Genomic DNA, 13,707 nt, shown 5'->3' with positions numbered 1-13,707 from the left:
AGTACACACCGTGTCTACTAAAAAATAATAAATAAAAGGCCAGCTGTTGTCATTATTGCACATCCACGGTCTGCCCTCCTGGGAACAAGAATAACAGGATAAAGGGGTTCTTCCCTCCAAAACTACGCAAGCAATTCATGACATCAAGCCTTGATTACAGCTTGACTGTGGTATAAGTGACAGGCGATAAACCACACATATGTAAAGGGTACAATCCAGTATGTGTTGTCAGGCATACACACTCCCTGTCACCCAAAAGTTTCTCATGTGTTTTGTAGTCCCTCTCTCTGCACCCCACCCCACAGTCATCAGACAATCACTCATCGTGTCTTTCTTGATAGATTATTTTGCATTTTCTCGAAAGCTATATACATGGAATGACATCGTATGCTCTTCTTTTGGAATGGCTTCTTTCAGTAAGCATAATGATTTTTATGAGGTGAAATTCTTATAACAAGATATTAATCCTTTTAAAGTGAACATTTCACTGTCACTATAGACAAAATGTTGTTCAGTCACTACATTACCTAGTACTGAAACATGTTCATCACCGCAAATAAAACTCTGCACCCAAGGAAAGGTTGCTCCCATCTCCCCAGCCCTTATCATTGGACACCCCCAATGTGAATTCTGTCTCTTTCCCTTTCATGTCCTTGTTTTCTGTACCATCTACCCTGCCAGCCTGTACATCTGGTGCCCCACTTGTCCCAATGTCAGGGCACTAATCTAAGCCTTTAATAACTTATTCTTCCTCTGAACCGCATTTTTCACCAATAACATCAATCTAGCTCCAGGGGAATGGCAGCCCAGTACCAATGCACCAGCTCCAGTGGCTGCTTTCGCAACAGGTAGGTCAGCCCCCCTCATGTTCCTCAGCCCAACCTAAACCCACACATAGAGAGCATTCCTACATTAAAGCCCTAGGTGCCATTGAACTCATAAAATGCTTCACACCCCCAAACCTCCCAAGCTTTAAAATTTCCCATCCTGACTCTGAACAAACCCCATCCCTCCACCACCCCTTCTTATGTTCCCTTCTGCTTACCCACCATCAAACTTTGACCAAGTCCAAAAACGATCCACCATATACCCCGGAGGCCACAGTTATCAGGAAACAAAACAAAACCAGAGGAGAGATTTATTTCCATTTCCCAGGATCTGCTTTTTGAATTTCTAAGACCAGACGCATCGAGTTTGCAAAGCAACAACAAAAGGAGACAATGAATGCAGACCCTGATGTCTGGCCTGAGCTCTGGGGCATGGAGGGCTGGAAACAGGGTCGTCCATTGTAGGCCTGCAGGTGGCTGACGTCACAGGGACGTGCATGTTTACTGGAGTTGTTCTTTTATCACTGAATATTTGCTTAATTCTCTGTGATATTGTTCTTCAAAGGTGCAGTGAAAATGAATATAGAATGAGAACACTTTTGATGGTTAGGTCGTGTTTTCTCAGATCTGGTACAAGGGCCACTCAGAGGCAACCTGGGAATGATCTGGGAAGTCAGGCCATCTATTGCTGTAAACACCACATCAGAGGAGAGGAAGAAAAGTGGGAAACATTTATTTGGAGGAATGTAGCCACATAAGGAAAGAAATGGGAAAATATGAAATTATGGTAAGGATCGACGCTGTAAAATGACAGGTTCAGCTAATTACAGGTAGATGATGTCAAAATAAAACTTGAGCCAGACAAATTTCAGGAGGCCAGAAAGTCCTTATTCAAGACCATGCAGCAGGGCAGTGAGACTGACCTCAACACACCTGAAATAAAAGGCTGGAGAGATTTTAAAAACAGAAGGAATCATAGGCATCTGTGTTTGCTAATTGGATTGACACAAGAGATAAATAATACTCATTAAATCCTGACAGGATGGTGTTCATTCTTGTTACCTTTAAACCTCGCTCACAGATAGGGTTTTATTAATGAGAGAGAGAGAAAGAAAGAGAGAGAGAGAGTGAGAGAGAGAGAGAGAGAGAGAGAGAGAGATTTGTGAGAGAGAAAATATCAGTTGCCTCCTCTAAATGCCTTAACCGAGGACTGAACATGTGTGGGAAACTGATATGGGGTTAAGCCTTGGACTGACCTGCTGGCAAAGTCACAAACAAGTCCTAGCTTATAGGGCACAGTCCTCTTAGCATAATTAGGCTTGACCTTATAACACTCCCTAGATCTGTCTAGGAAGCTAATGGGATGAGGAAGTGCAGGAAATTTAACCATGGTCAAAACAAGTGAAACTCACAAGAACTGTGTAAGTATGGTTACCACTACCTTGTTTACCTCTCACTATAAAAAGCTTGGTGAGGACTGTGCACAGTGGAAGTCCTTTCTCTTGAGTTGGACTTGTACGCCTGGTCCCCCATAATCCCAAATTATATTATATCATTTCTATTTCATTTGTGTGCGGCTCCTCTTCCAGACCCAAACCCTGAACCATGCAGGACGTGGAGGGAAACACTTACGACATCTTGCACCCGACAGGTACTCTGGATGTGAAGGCAAAAGTGAGGAACAAAGAATTCACCATAACGGTAGGAAAATTCACTGTAAAGGTGAGCGGTTATTTCACCGCACAACCATGCCCACAATCAGCTACAGTGGTCCGGAGCTGTAGGCGGTGTGGGAACGTTTTCTCAACCAGGCTTAAGGGGCAGGATTCAGCTTTAAAAAAAAAAAGTAGATTGGGCTTTTAAACAAAGTAAGAAACTTTATTATAGACTTTTGAGTTGCATGCTTAAGGAGCTAAAGTTTCAGAAGGTAATTGCATGTTGTTACAGAACATAACTTTTGGTTTCTTGAAAAAGGTACATTAGATCTTAAAAGTTTGTCAAAAAGTTGGAAATTGAAAAAAGGTCAGCAGCAGGGAAAAACTTGCCTCCAAACTGTTTTTCCTTGTGAAACACAGTTTTTCATTTACTAGAGCCTTTGAGAGAGGCCAAGGAGGATAAATCTCCTCTCCTTGCACCCTCTGCTCCTAAAGAAGAACAGAAAGAAAAGAAAAAATGGGAGGAATGGCCTTCATGGCTCCCTCCACCTCCATGTCCTAATTAATTCTCCGTTAATAGAATCACCTGTGCAAAAATGCCAAATTATAAAGAAATTGGAATATTAATAGGTACTCCTTTAAGTCAGGCTGGAAAAAAGAGTGCCATGGTCATCTCAACGTGGTTTCTTGTTCAAATTAAAATCTTAATTTGTATTTGGAATCTAAAATCTGTAATAAGAAATGAAATTCCGCTACGGAATCCACCTCTGGTGTGGAGAGATTCAAAGGTGGCAGGAAGGGCAGAGCTATAAGCTCTCCCGCAATGAGATTACTTAATGTTTTATTTAAAAATTACCGGAGAACATCTTATGACAACCAAACTTTGGCTAAGATAACCTTGGGTGCTAGCCATGAGTTTAGAAAGCAAAATAGGAAAAAATTTAAAATGTCCTTTTCTATTAAGCATGACTTTGGGGAAAATATGCCATCTGAGTCATTTGCTGAAACTTCCCCAAAGCAGGATGTGGGGGAAGCAAAGAAGGGAGCACATGGTGATCCAATACGGATGCCCCCTCCCCAAGTATTCTAATTCAAAAACTTTACAAAATTTAAAAAATGTGTCTGGGATTTCTGTGCACTTGTAAAGAGAAAAACTGGCTTGGAACTAAAGAGTGCATCATCCGATTTTGGACATTTAGAAATAGTTTTGAGCTGAAATCTCTTTACAATTGTGCAGAATAATACCCAATACTAATTATTTCCTAAGTAAAATGGCAAATTTGACCCAAAGGAAAAAAGATGTTGACTAGATTCTAGCAGCAGGATTGGCATTTCAATAATAAAGTACAGTTTTTAAATGCTAATGAAGGGTGCTAAAAAGTTAACTTCAAGGTTGAAAAGGAAATTCAGTAAAATTGTCTCTGTTACAAAAATTTGCTAAAGAATATGCCTTAAAATAATAATTTGGATTTGAATCTCAAGAATTATTGATCTATATTAATTATAAGAATCTAAGTAGCCCAGGTAAAAGATGGCTAAGTCCTTTAATTAAGGCTGGCTTCCCAGAGCAATTTCTAATGAAGGAAGGGCTAGCTAGCCTTCCTTCCCCCAACAGAACAAGCAGGTAGGCCAAAAAATTTCCTGCCAGTGGCAATTTCTAAGGAGAGGCTTGCTTTCCAGTTTCCCATCCTTGGTAGAAAGAATGTAACTACTTTGCATCTTAATGGTTACCTGTTTCCAGTCAATGGCAGCCCAAGGCTTTGGGAGTTTGCTAAATTGTATTAGATAGTCTGAAATAACAAAATGCTAAAATATTAATCTAAATTTTCCTCATGAAAAATCTAGAGGGCAGAATTAAATCTATTGATTGTGTCTTGTATTTTTGAAGTTTATTCTTAAAAATGTTATTAATTGAGAAATGGTAAATATTTAACTTGCCAGCTAAAAGTTTAAGGTTCGGATTGAATTGAGAAAAATTGTGTAATTGAATAGCTAAATGCCTAAAGTATAGAGATTTATCTTTGAAAAAATAATTTTTGTTTTCTCTGAAGTAATTAGAATTCAAAATATGTTACTCATTGATCTGATTAAAAAAGAGGATAAATTCTGTGATCCCAACCGGAGTTTTTATATACAACGATCGGTTTTAATTTAATTGATAGCTCTTAATAATTATAAAGGGTATATAATCTTTAAAGCATATATATACACATATATATTTTATGGTCTTCCAAGTTGGATCTCAAAACTATAACCATGGAATGACTTTGGGATATTTCAAGGGCTCTGAAATGTTTTCAAAAGTTTATTCTCTATTCTTAAAGGATTTTTTAATAAAGCCAATTTAATATACTTGAAATCACATGGAAGGCTTTATCAAATATAAATTAATACATATGTTTTAAGTTTTTACCTCTAAGAAAGGGCAAAACAAGTTATTTTGTTTGATATTTCTTAAAATACAGCAGTAGAATTTTAAGATGTAATTTAAAATAACAAAAGCTCCTAGCCACTGCATTTTAAATTAGGCTAGAGGTGAGGCAGAATTTGCACCTCATGAATCAGACATAAAACTTTACTAAATTTACTAACTTTATTAATAAATGTACCTACTATAAGAAGCCAGTATCTTTGTAAGCAATTGAATCCTAGTAAAGTAAAATTCTTCTAAAAAATTACTGAAGGCTTCCCATGATTCTTCTGTATATGCAAATAAGCCAAAAGGGAATGCTGTTTAAAAATGTTACCTTAAATTTAATAAAAAGGAGAAATTTTAAAATTTTGAAATATCTTCCACTAATATTTTTAGGATAATCTAATGATTTGCCGTTAAAATACCAAATCTGAAAGTACAGTTACCATAAATGTTTAATGACTTTGACTTGAAATACATGGCCTTGCGGTACTATCAGTCAACATCCAGGAAGTAACCCTGTAGGTTACTTAGTGTAAAAGAAAAAGCTTTCTTTTTAAATTGAAGTTCTCCAAGTTTAACCCAGCAGGAGGAGGATGAGTCAGACAACAAACAGCCTGGAGATCACCTGGGGCATGGTAAAGAAGATTGTACAGAGAACATCTTTCTTGACATGCTAGCAGTAATCATATGTATGGTAATATTACCTAGGGCAAATGTGGAAGTATTTCAGGTTTATACTCCTGACACTTCATGGGTAAGAACCCTTAGGTGGGCTGATCCTTCCAGGAGGACCACAGCTGGGGCAAGGAAGCATATGGATAAGGTATTATTACACAGCTGTTGCCACCCTGCTTCCCTTCTGTATGACTCTAAAACAAGCCACTGCTCCCTTGTGTGTAAAATTAAAGAGAGGTTTTTGGCCAGCCTGGACCCCAAAGAATGAGGAAGAAACGGCTCAAATACATGTTCTGGGGAAAGTGCAGAAAATATAAGTGTGCTCAGGCACCCCGCCACTAAGCCTTTACGTACATGGTCTTATGTATGGAATCCCACTGAGGAAGAAGTTAATTGGCAAGACTGTTATAGTAATTATCCTACCACCAGCAAACTTAATAATTATTTTTTCTTTATAGACTGGAGCCCTTATGGTTCTCTGTATAGTAACAACCACACCCTTAAATGGAAAGGGCATGCATCCTATCTATATGTTGAAGAAAATCACTCCATCTCATGGAGGAGACTTTGTTGGGCTTCAATTACAACATGACAACTGGCTTCTACAAAGTATGCAGTGGAAATTAGCTGCTGCACTTGCACCTATAAAATGGTATAGTTTCAATTATAGCTCAAATAGTTCCATTTTTGCTTTACGAGGAACTCTCAATAAGACAGTGTTTGCTACTGCCTGTGTGTTTGATCCGGTTGTGCTCCTATCAGGCCCCATTCAGATGCATCTTAATCTTACAAGCCATCTGTATGAGGTGTCATGCACAGATTGTACATTATCCCATTGTATCAATTCTACTGTTCAAAAGAACTCCCTCATGATTTTAAAACAACCAGCTTTTGTTTGTGTTCCCACTAACTTAACTGAACCATGGGAATCTCATCAAACCTAGGAACTCTTGCATGATCTAGTAAAAAATCTTAAAAAGACAAAAAAGATTTCTTGGAATGTTAATTGCAGGAATCTTTGCCCTCGTAAAGTTATTTACTTCTGTGGGCATCGCTGTTTCATCTATGGTACAGACTGTTCAGACCTCTCACTTCGTACAACATGTCAAGGAAAATGTAACTAAGAGCTTGTCTATACAAAAAGAAATTGACAGCCAGTTTAAAATTGAATTGCCATGGCCTAGAGCAAAGAATATCCTTACATGATATTGTTTTACAATGTCATTATTGTACATTTATCCCAAAAAAACTAATTCTTTGAATGTTTGGCAGAAATTTAATAAGGACATGAAAGGATTTAATCCCTTCTACTGTGTGGAAGGCCTCCCTGAGAAGTCACTTGAGCATTCTGTATTGACCTCTCTTGCCCTTTTTGCCAAGAGGGTCCCTCTTCTCACAATTCAATTGCCTACAGCTGTTGCCTGAGCTCTGTTCATGTTGAGGTTGGAGCCTCGTGGTGGCTGGTGCCATGGATCTGTCTCTCGCCCAATGGCATGAGTGGGGCCCTCCCTGGAGAAGAAACCTGGGTTCCCCAAGATATGTGTAATGCCAGGGCCCCACCAGCAGGCAAGGGGATCCCTAGCCAATTGCTGGGCATGGAGGCCACAGGGGCATAGGCTACCAAGTAAACAGAACTGAACCTCACATCACCCTGCTTGGCCCCAGAGGATGGCTGGTTAGTCAAAGACAGGTAAGATTCCTCAGAGAGGAACAACCTAAGACAGGCACAGTCGCAGAGGGGCCAGTAGAAGTGAACTTGGGGTTCAACACAGGTGGGGCACAGATCCTCACCCCCCCCAACTATGCAGGGGCTTGAACACTCGCCCCTTCTGAGGGAGGTCTCCTGCACCCATGGCTTCTGCGCTTCCCATGCCCAGCTCAGATCAGACCCAAGTAACAGAAGGAGACTTGATTGACAATACCCTATATCTACAACCAGCATAACACCAGGAATGCTCAGGGCTTTCTCAAGGATGCAAAATAACCCTTTCCATTAACATTTACAGTGTAAACTAAGATTGTTTTTAAAGTATTAAATTTGACAGTAAAATAGCAGTCAGGTTTTCAGATTAAAATTGGCTCAAGAAGTATTAACCAAAATTTTCATTTCATGGAAAAATTGATTAACATACAATGAATGTAAAACAGTAATATTTTTGTGCAAAATAATTAAAATTTAAAGTTATCTAGACTGCATTATAAAAATTTTCCCAAATGCTACTAATAATTAAATCAAACAAGGGGGGATAGTGGAAAAATACCATGTAAGGAAAAATATCCTGTAACTAAATTACATCTATAAAAATGTTTTCATTTATAATGCTAACAGCAAGACACCCAGGAAAACACACATGGTGTCAAAATAAGCCAAAGGAAAATCATTTGGGCAAATATAAAAAGGACCCCAAGTAAAATTCCCTTTATTAACCTTCGATCAAGAATATATTTGTATATTTTCAGAAAACAACTCTAAGACCATGTGGATTCCTGAAACAGAGAGGAATTCTCAGGAATGCTCCAGCCATGAAGACAAGAGGAAAGACAGTTCAGAGATGGAGATACTGACAACGTTTTGCCATGCGAGCAGTCAGCAGCTGTGCATCACTGCGGGTTGCCCAGGATCAAACCAAAGAAGTCAGACCTGCATTGCCACCATTTGTCCACCATCCAGAACTGGAATATCATTGCTGACATGTACACATAAGGAACTGTCGGACATTGAAACTTAGACTCAGAACTGTTGGACATTGAAATTGGGACTTAAAACATTTTTTGTTCTTGAAATGAAATGATTAAGTTTTAAAATGTTTTGGGTTACGGATTGGCATTGTTATTGTTTTAATAGCCAGAGTTTTGTTCTTGATGTTTAAGTTATAGTAGCTTAATAATAAAAAAAAGGGTGAGATGTGGGAAACTGATATAGGGTTAAGCCTTGGACTGACCTGCTGGCAAAGTCACAAAGAAGTCTTGGCTTAGAGGCCACAGTCCTCTTAGCATAATTAGGCTTGAACTTATAACACTCCCTAGATCTTATCTGGGAAGCTAATGGGCTGAGGAAGTGCAGGAAGTTTACCCATGGCCAAAACAAGTGAAACACACTAACTGTGTAACTATGGTTACCACAATCTTGTTTACCTCTCACTATAAAAAGCTTGGTGAGGCTGGAGAACAGTGGAAGTCCTTCTTCTTGAGTTGGACTTGCTCGCCTGGTCACCCATATTCCCAAATAATCTTCTGTCTTTTCTATTTAATTTGTGTGCGGCTCCTCTCCCAGACCCGAACGCTGAACCACGCAGGGTGTGGAGGGAAACACTTACGACAAACATGCAAACTTTAGGTGTTTGGGAGAAAGTGCCAACCAACTTGGCCACGCAGGTGAGGGTAAGCAAGATTTTTTACATCTTGGTTTTAAATGTCCCCACCCAAGTTGAGCTTCTACACTTCCTCAGAGACTGAGACACAAAAAACAGAATTACATTTTAACACAATGGACCCAAACCCTCTATGCAGATATTCTATGAATCATATTACTGACAAGAATTTGTGTTTATTAAAAATACACTTCTATTTATTTCAGAGAGAGGAAGGAAGAAGGAGAGAGACATAGAAAAATCAATGATGAAAGCGAATCATTGATTGGCTGCTTCCTGCACACCCCTACTGGTAATCAAGCCTGAAAGCCATTTTGTGCCCTGACTGGGAATTGAACCATGACCTCCTGGTTCTTGGGTTGATGCTCAACCACTGAGCCACTCCAGCTGGGAGGCAAGAAGCTTTTAAGGAGACTTAGGTATATTTCAAAAGGACAGAGAAAGAATCTGCAAGTACAAATTACAGTTCCATTTATTTCTAAAGGAAATATTCTAAAAAATTAGAGATAAGGATCCTAGCTAGTCAGGAAGAAAAATTAAAGTCTCTGTGGGAATAATGAAGCCTCTTGTTCATAACACAGCTACTTTCTGCACAGTGTAGGCAAACACAACTAAATCCTTTCAGCCCAGTTTGCATTGCCATCAATTCCTGCAATTTATAAAGTACAAGTTCCCAGCCATTTATAAATAGATGCCACATAGTTGAGAGACTGAACAGAGATGGCATCTGATCTCCCAGAAGACTGTGCTTCTGGAGTTTTCCATGTAGACACTACATTTCTCTCTACAGTCACCATCCCTTTCATCAAACTTCATCTCCAAGGAAGAAGAGTATTCTACATCCTCCAATATAGCTGGTTTCTGATTAGTGACCTAAGTGCAGAGGAATGACATTCATGTTCTACTTTGCTCTGATGCAGGTTTTTCTATGAAACCTGAAATGGGAGATTTAACAGCCTCTTGAGATTAGGCGGCCTCACCCTCACACTTCACCTGCAGTCTCTCTAGCTTTGGGTGATGCCCTCATCTCAAACAGATTATGAGTCTTCAACAGGTCAAAAATAGCTCCATGTAGGTGAGGTCGTATATAATTCTGTGGGCATAAGTTTGAACTAGGACATTCGCTAAGCATCTCTTATATTACCAAAGTTTCCAATTCTATTCTATCAACAAAGACAACAGGGTGCTACTGAACTTATGCAAATAAGTCTATTGCCATAAACTTAAGAATAATCCAGAGGGCATTAATAGATTTGGGGAAGACAAAGTTCACTGTTGCAGCTCACATAGTTGTTCTCTTGTCTATTCCCATCATCAGCAGTGTGCAGGCACCCTCCACAGGTCTCCCTGGAAATGTGAGAGAGTTCGTGTTCCTATCAGCTTATGTATTACTCCTGCGGGTCATTACACAATAACTGCCCCTCCTGTGAAGTACATGGTGTCTCATCCATTGTGGAGATGGTGCAAATGGTACCAACCAGAGATGGCATCCAATGTGGAATGTTACATTACATCAACAATAATGACAATGCTAGCTCACATTTCTTAGTATTTATTGATTCAAAGCAAGTCTTCTAATCAATTTCCACCACCACAAGAAATCTAATAGGTGCATTTTTTTTCTTTTAGTTTAAGAACATAGGGGAGGGGAGGAGGATCACTAGTACTTGACATGTAACACTACAGGTGCACTTGTAGCAGAGAAGAAGGGTTGGGAGACTTTACAATGGTAGATCCCAGCATCCTCTCTCCTGACAGGGTCTATGGTGAGGGTTCTGTGGTCCTGGGATAGATTCATCCTCTCCCTGAGCGGAAGATTCATAGTATTGAATAACCAGTTGATGTCGTTCCCATTTGTGTAGCAGGTCAGGACCACAGCATCCTCATTCTCTGTCACTGTGGTGTTGCTGGCTAGGAGTGTGGGCCCACTCAGTGTCCCTGTGAAGAAATAGAGGGTGAGAATGATTGAGTGTGGGCTTGAGACCAGAGGCTATGCTCCTTCCTCAAATATATCAGCCCTGACTCTGATTGCTCTGAGGGTAATTTGTTTCCACAGTAAAAATTAATTAATTCTAAATTTGCCATCACTCCCTAGACTAAATCTACCTCTCTGAGCTGAAGACCCCTAAGTAGGAAGGATAAGAACCAATGATTGATCTAGGGATCCAAAGACATTTAATAAGGACACTGGGATTGGAGGAAAAGATGGGTCTATGGCTGCAGATAGACCTCAAGTGACTCAATTCAATTTCTCATTGTCTTTGGGATTCTGCTTAGGATCTGTATCTCCCTATGCCTCACTTTCCCCTCAGTGAAGCAAAATGAATATTTGACTGATAGGCGGACCATGTACTAATCATAAAATATTCACAGTATCTGACATAAATATTTGGAAGAAAGCTGCTCAAATAAGAGGCATTTGTTATTGATCGACTTCACTAGAGAATCCCCTGGGCTGATATCTTGTGGATGAGCTCCTGCCAGGAGCATGTTTTATCCTGTTCCTCCCTTGGGAGACTGATCTTTCTCTAGACTCTCCTATGTCCCCCAGAACTGTCAGAAAATAATCTGGGGAGCTAGTCCAGTTGTACTCTCCACACACAGTGTCAGGTGAAGTAGGGTTCAGCCCCAAATGGTGACCAGCTCAAGAGCTTTGGGACTCTGGCACATGGGAAATTGTTGCTTTCACTCAGTCCTTCACGGAAGGCAAAACCCAACCTGACACAGGCTCCCCAGGGACTCTGCAGTCAGGACATTGTGGCAGGGGCCTGAGAGGGGCTGCCCAAGCTAAGCTCCTCTTTGAGGAACTCAGGAAGCCCCTCAGGCCAGGTCCTTACAGAGCCCTGCAGGTTCTATCTCAGGGACATGATCAGTGAAAGGGGCCCAGGGATCTGGACTGAGACCGGTCTCCCTCTGCTGACTCACTCCCATCAAATTGCTCCTTCTCTATGTGGTGAATGTCTGTGGGGCTGGAATCTGGGAAAGGAACTCTGATATTAGAATGATTGTCTCCAGCTTGGGACATGATGCAGAGGGGGATAGAGGAGAGTCCAGGACTGGCAGTCCTGTGTGTGAAGTAGAAATCACCCCATCCAAAACCTAGAGGTCAGAGAGCAATCACTTACGGTGTACTCTGAGCCATCCAAATCCTCTTATACTTGGTGACTTTGGAAGGACGGCTACTACGATGTAAACTCCTTGGTCCCTCAGAGTGACGTTTCTTATGATCAGGGATCCTTCAAGGTTTATTTCCTCTCGACCACTGTATTCGGGACCTGTTAGATATTCACTGGAATTCCATGCACGAGACCCAATGAAATTAGGGTCATTCATCTCTATTCTCCTGTACCAAATAATCTTTATAACATCGGGAGGTGTATTTCGGAGACGTAGAATCACATCCTGCCCTTCAATTGCAAAGGTTGAGACAATAGCAAATCCAGCAGTGGTGGGAGGGATCCAGTAGGTTAAGAGGAAGACTAGAAGGGAAGAGAGAAATTGATCAGTATTTTGATCTATTTATTGGGATGTAGTGATGAGGCATTTCCCTTTATCTCTCAGCCTTAGTCTTCATGTGAGTTCATGTGTGCATCTCCTTGGTCAAGGTCAGCAACATGGCCACCATGGCTTCACCACCTCAGAACCTATGATTTTTGTTTTGAATTCTCCTTCCCAGCTGTCTGTGTGGCTGTCCTCCTTACATCCCTCAGATCAGTTTTGACATTAAGTGTCCTTCTTGGAGGACCTTCCCTGACCACGTCCACTAAAGACCCTCTAACTTCACTCTCTGACCTGTCCCCACTCTGTGCCCTTCAGGGCACTTGTGAGTACCTGTAGTCACAAGTAGATCTCTTCTTGTTTCCTTTCTCCCCATGTAATGTGACCTGCATATGGGCAAGGGATTTTGTGATCTTGTGCCCCCAGTGCCTGCAATAGGCTGCAAAAACCTGTGGGTGAATGAATGAGTGTCCCCAGTCTTGTCCACGTCCCATGTTTTATTTTCCCATATTTGTAGCTGGTGGTGGGGAAAATGTTTACCACCCCTGGTTAAAATGATTCTGGTATCACCTGAAATAAATTGTCATGACTGTGGTCAGTTGTCAAAATTTAATACTCAGTGATCAATAACTTAGCAAATGATCCGCAATTGAGGTTTTCATACCTCTCACCACTTTCACATGATCAGATATTCCTGTTGCTGAGCTCCCTCTCTCATCCTACTCTGCACACCTGTCCTTTCACTCAGGTCCAAAGGGAAGCCCTTCCTTCCCTCACAGAATGCTGTCCTCCCCAGGTGATCTTGGCCAGTCTCTGACTCCCAACCTCCCTTCCATTCCCTGGTACTGTCCCCTCCTTACCGGCCACCAGGAGCCCCAGCAAGGGGACATGTCCTCTGAGGGGAGAAGCTGCAGGGAACTCCATGGGGACTGCTGTCTGCTCCATCCCTTTCTCTGAGAGAAGAGCTCTAAGTCCAGTAAGGCTCCCAGACATCTCTGACCAGACTGGTGGGATGTGCTCTCCCTCCTCCCTGTGTGCTGAGCCTCCTACTGGGACAAGATAACCTCCCTGGTCATGTGGGCCTGGGTGGGGTCAAGGCCCAGGACATTCCCCTCATTTTTTCCAACCCTGTTGCCCCTTTGAGTTTACCTTTATTCTGTATTTTTGTTCCTTGGAAACTCCTGACGCCTATGACAACACACACACACACATCCAAACACAAACTTACACATGCACAGACATGTGCCCAGTAAAGCACTGGCCTG

At 41.2% G+C, this 13,707-nt stretch overlaps 1 protein-coding gene across 1 annotated transcript in view; it reads right to left on the bottom strand.

The window, feature by feature from the left end:
• LOC138997290 (cell adhesion molecule CEACAM1-like) overlaps positions 1-13,366 on the bottom strand; it is a 53,654-nt gene extending 40,288 nt beyond the window's left edge. The window contains exons 1-3 of the mRNA XM_070398895.1: positions 13,303-13,366; positions 12,070-12,423; positions 10,670-10,882 (exon numbers count right to left, since the gene is read on the bottom strand). Of these exons, the coding sequence (XP_070254996.1) occupies positions 10,670-10,882; positions 12,070-12,423; positions 13,303-13,366 (631 nt within the window). The remainder of the gene's footprint in view (positions 1-10,669; positions 10,883-12,069; positions 12,424-13,302) is intronic.
• Positions 13,367-13,707: the final 341 nt, after the last annotated feature.

This window comes from Myotis yumanensis, unplaced genomic scaffold (assembly GCF_028538775.1).
Source record: "Myotis yumanensis isolate MYYU_CA2020_CCGP unplaced genomic scaffold, mMyoYum1.0.hap1 SCAF_18, whole genome shotgun sequence".
NCBI classification, from domain to species: Eukaryota; Metazoa; Chordata; class Mammalia; order Chiroptera; family Vespertilionidae; genus Myotis; species Myotis yumanensis.
Note: the sequence above shows the minus strand (reverse complement) of the source record. Positions and strands in the feature narration are given on the sequence as shown.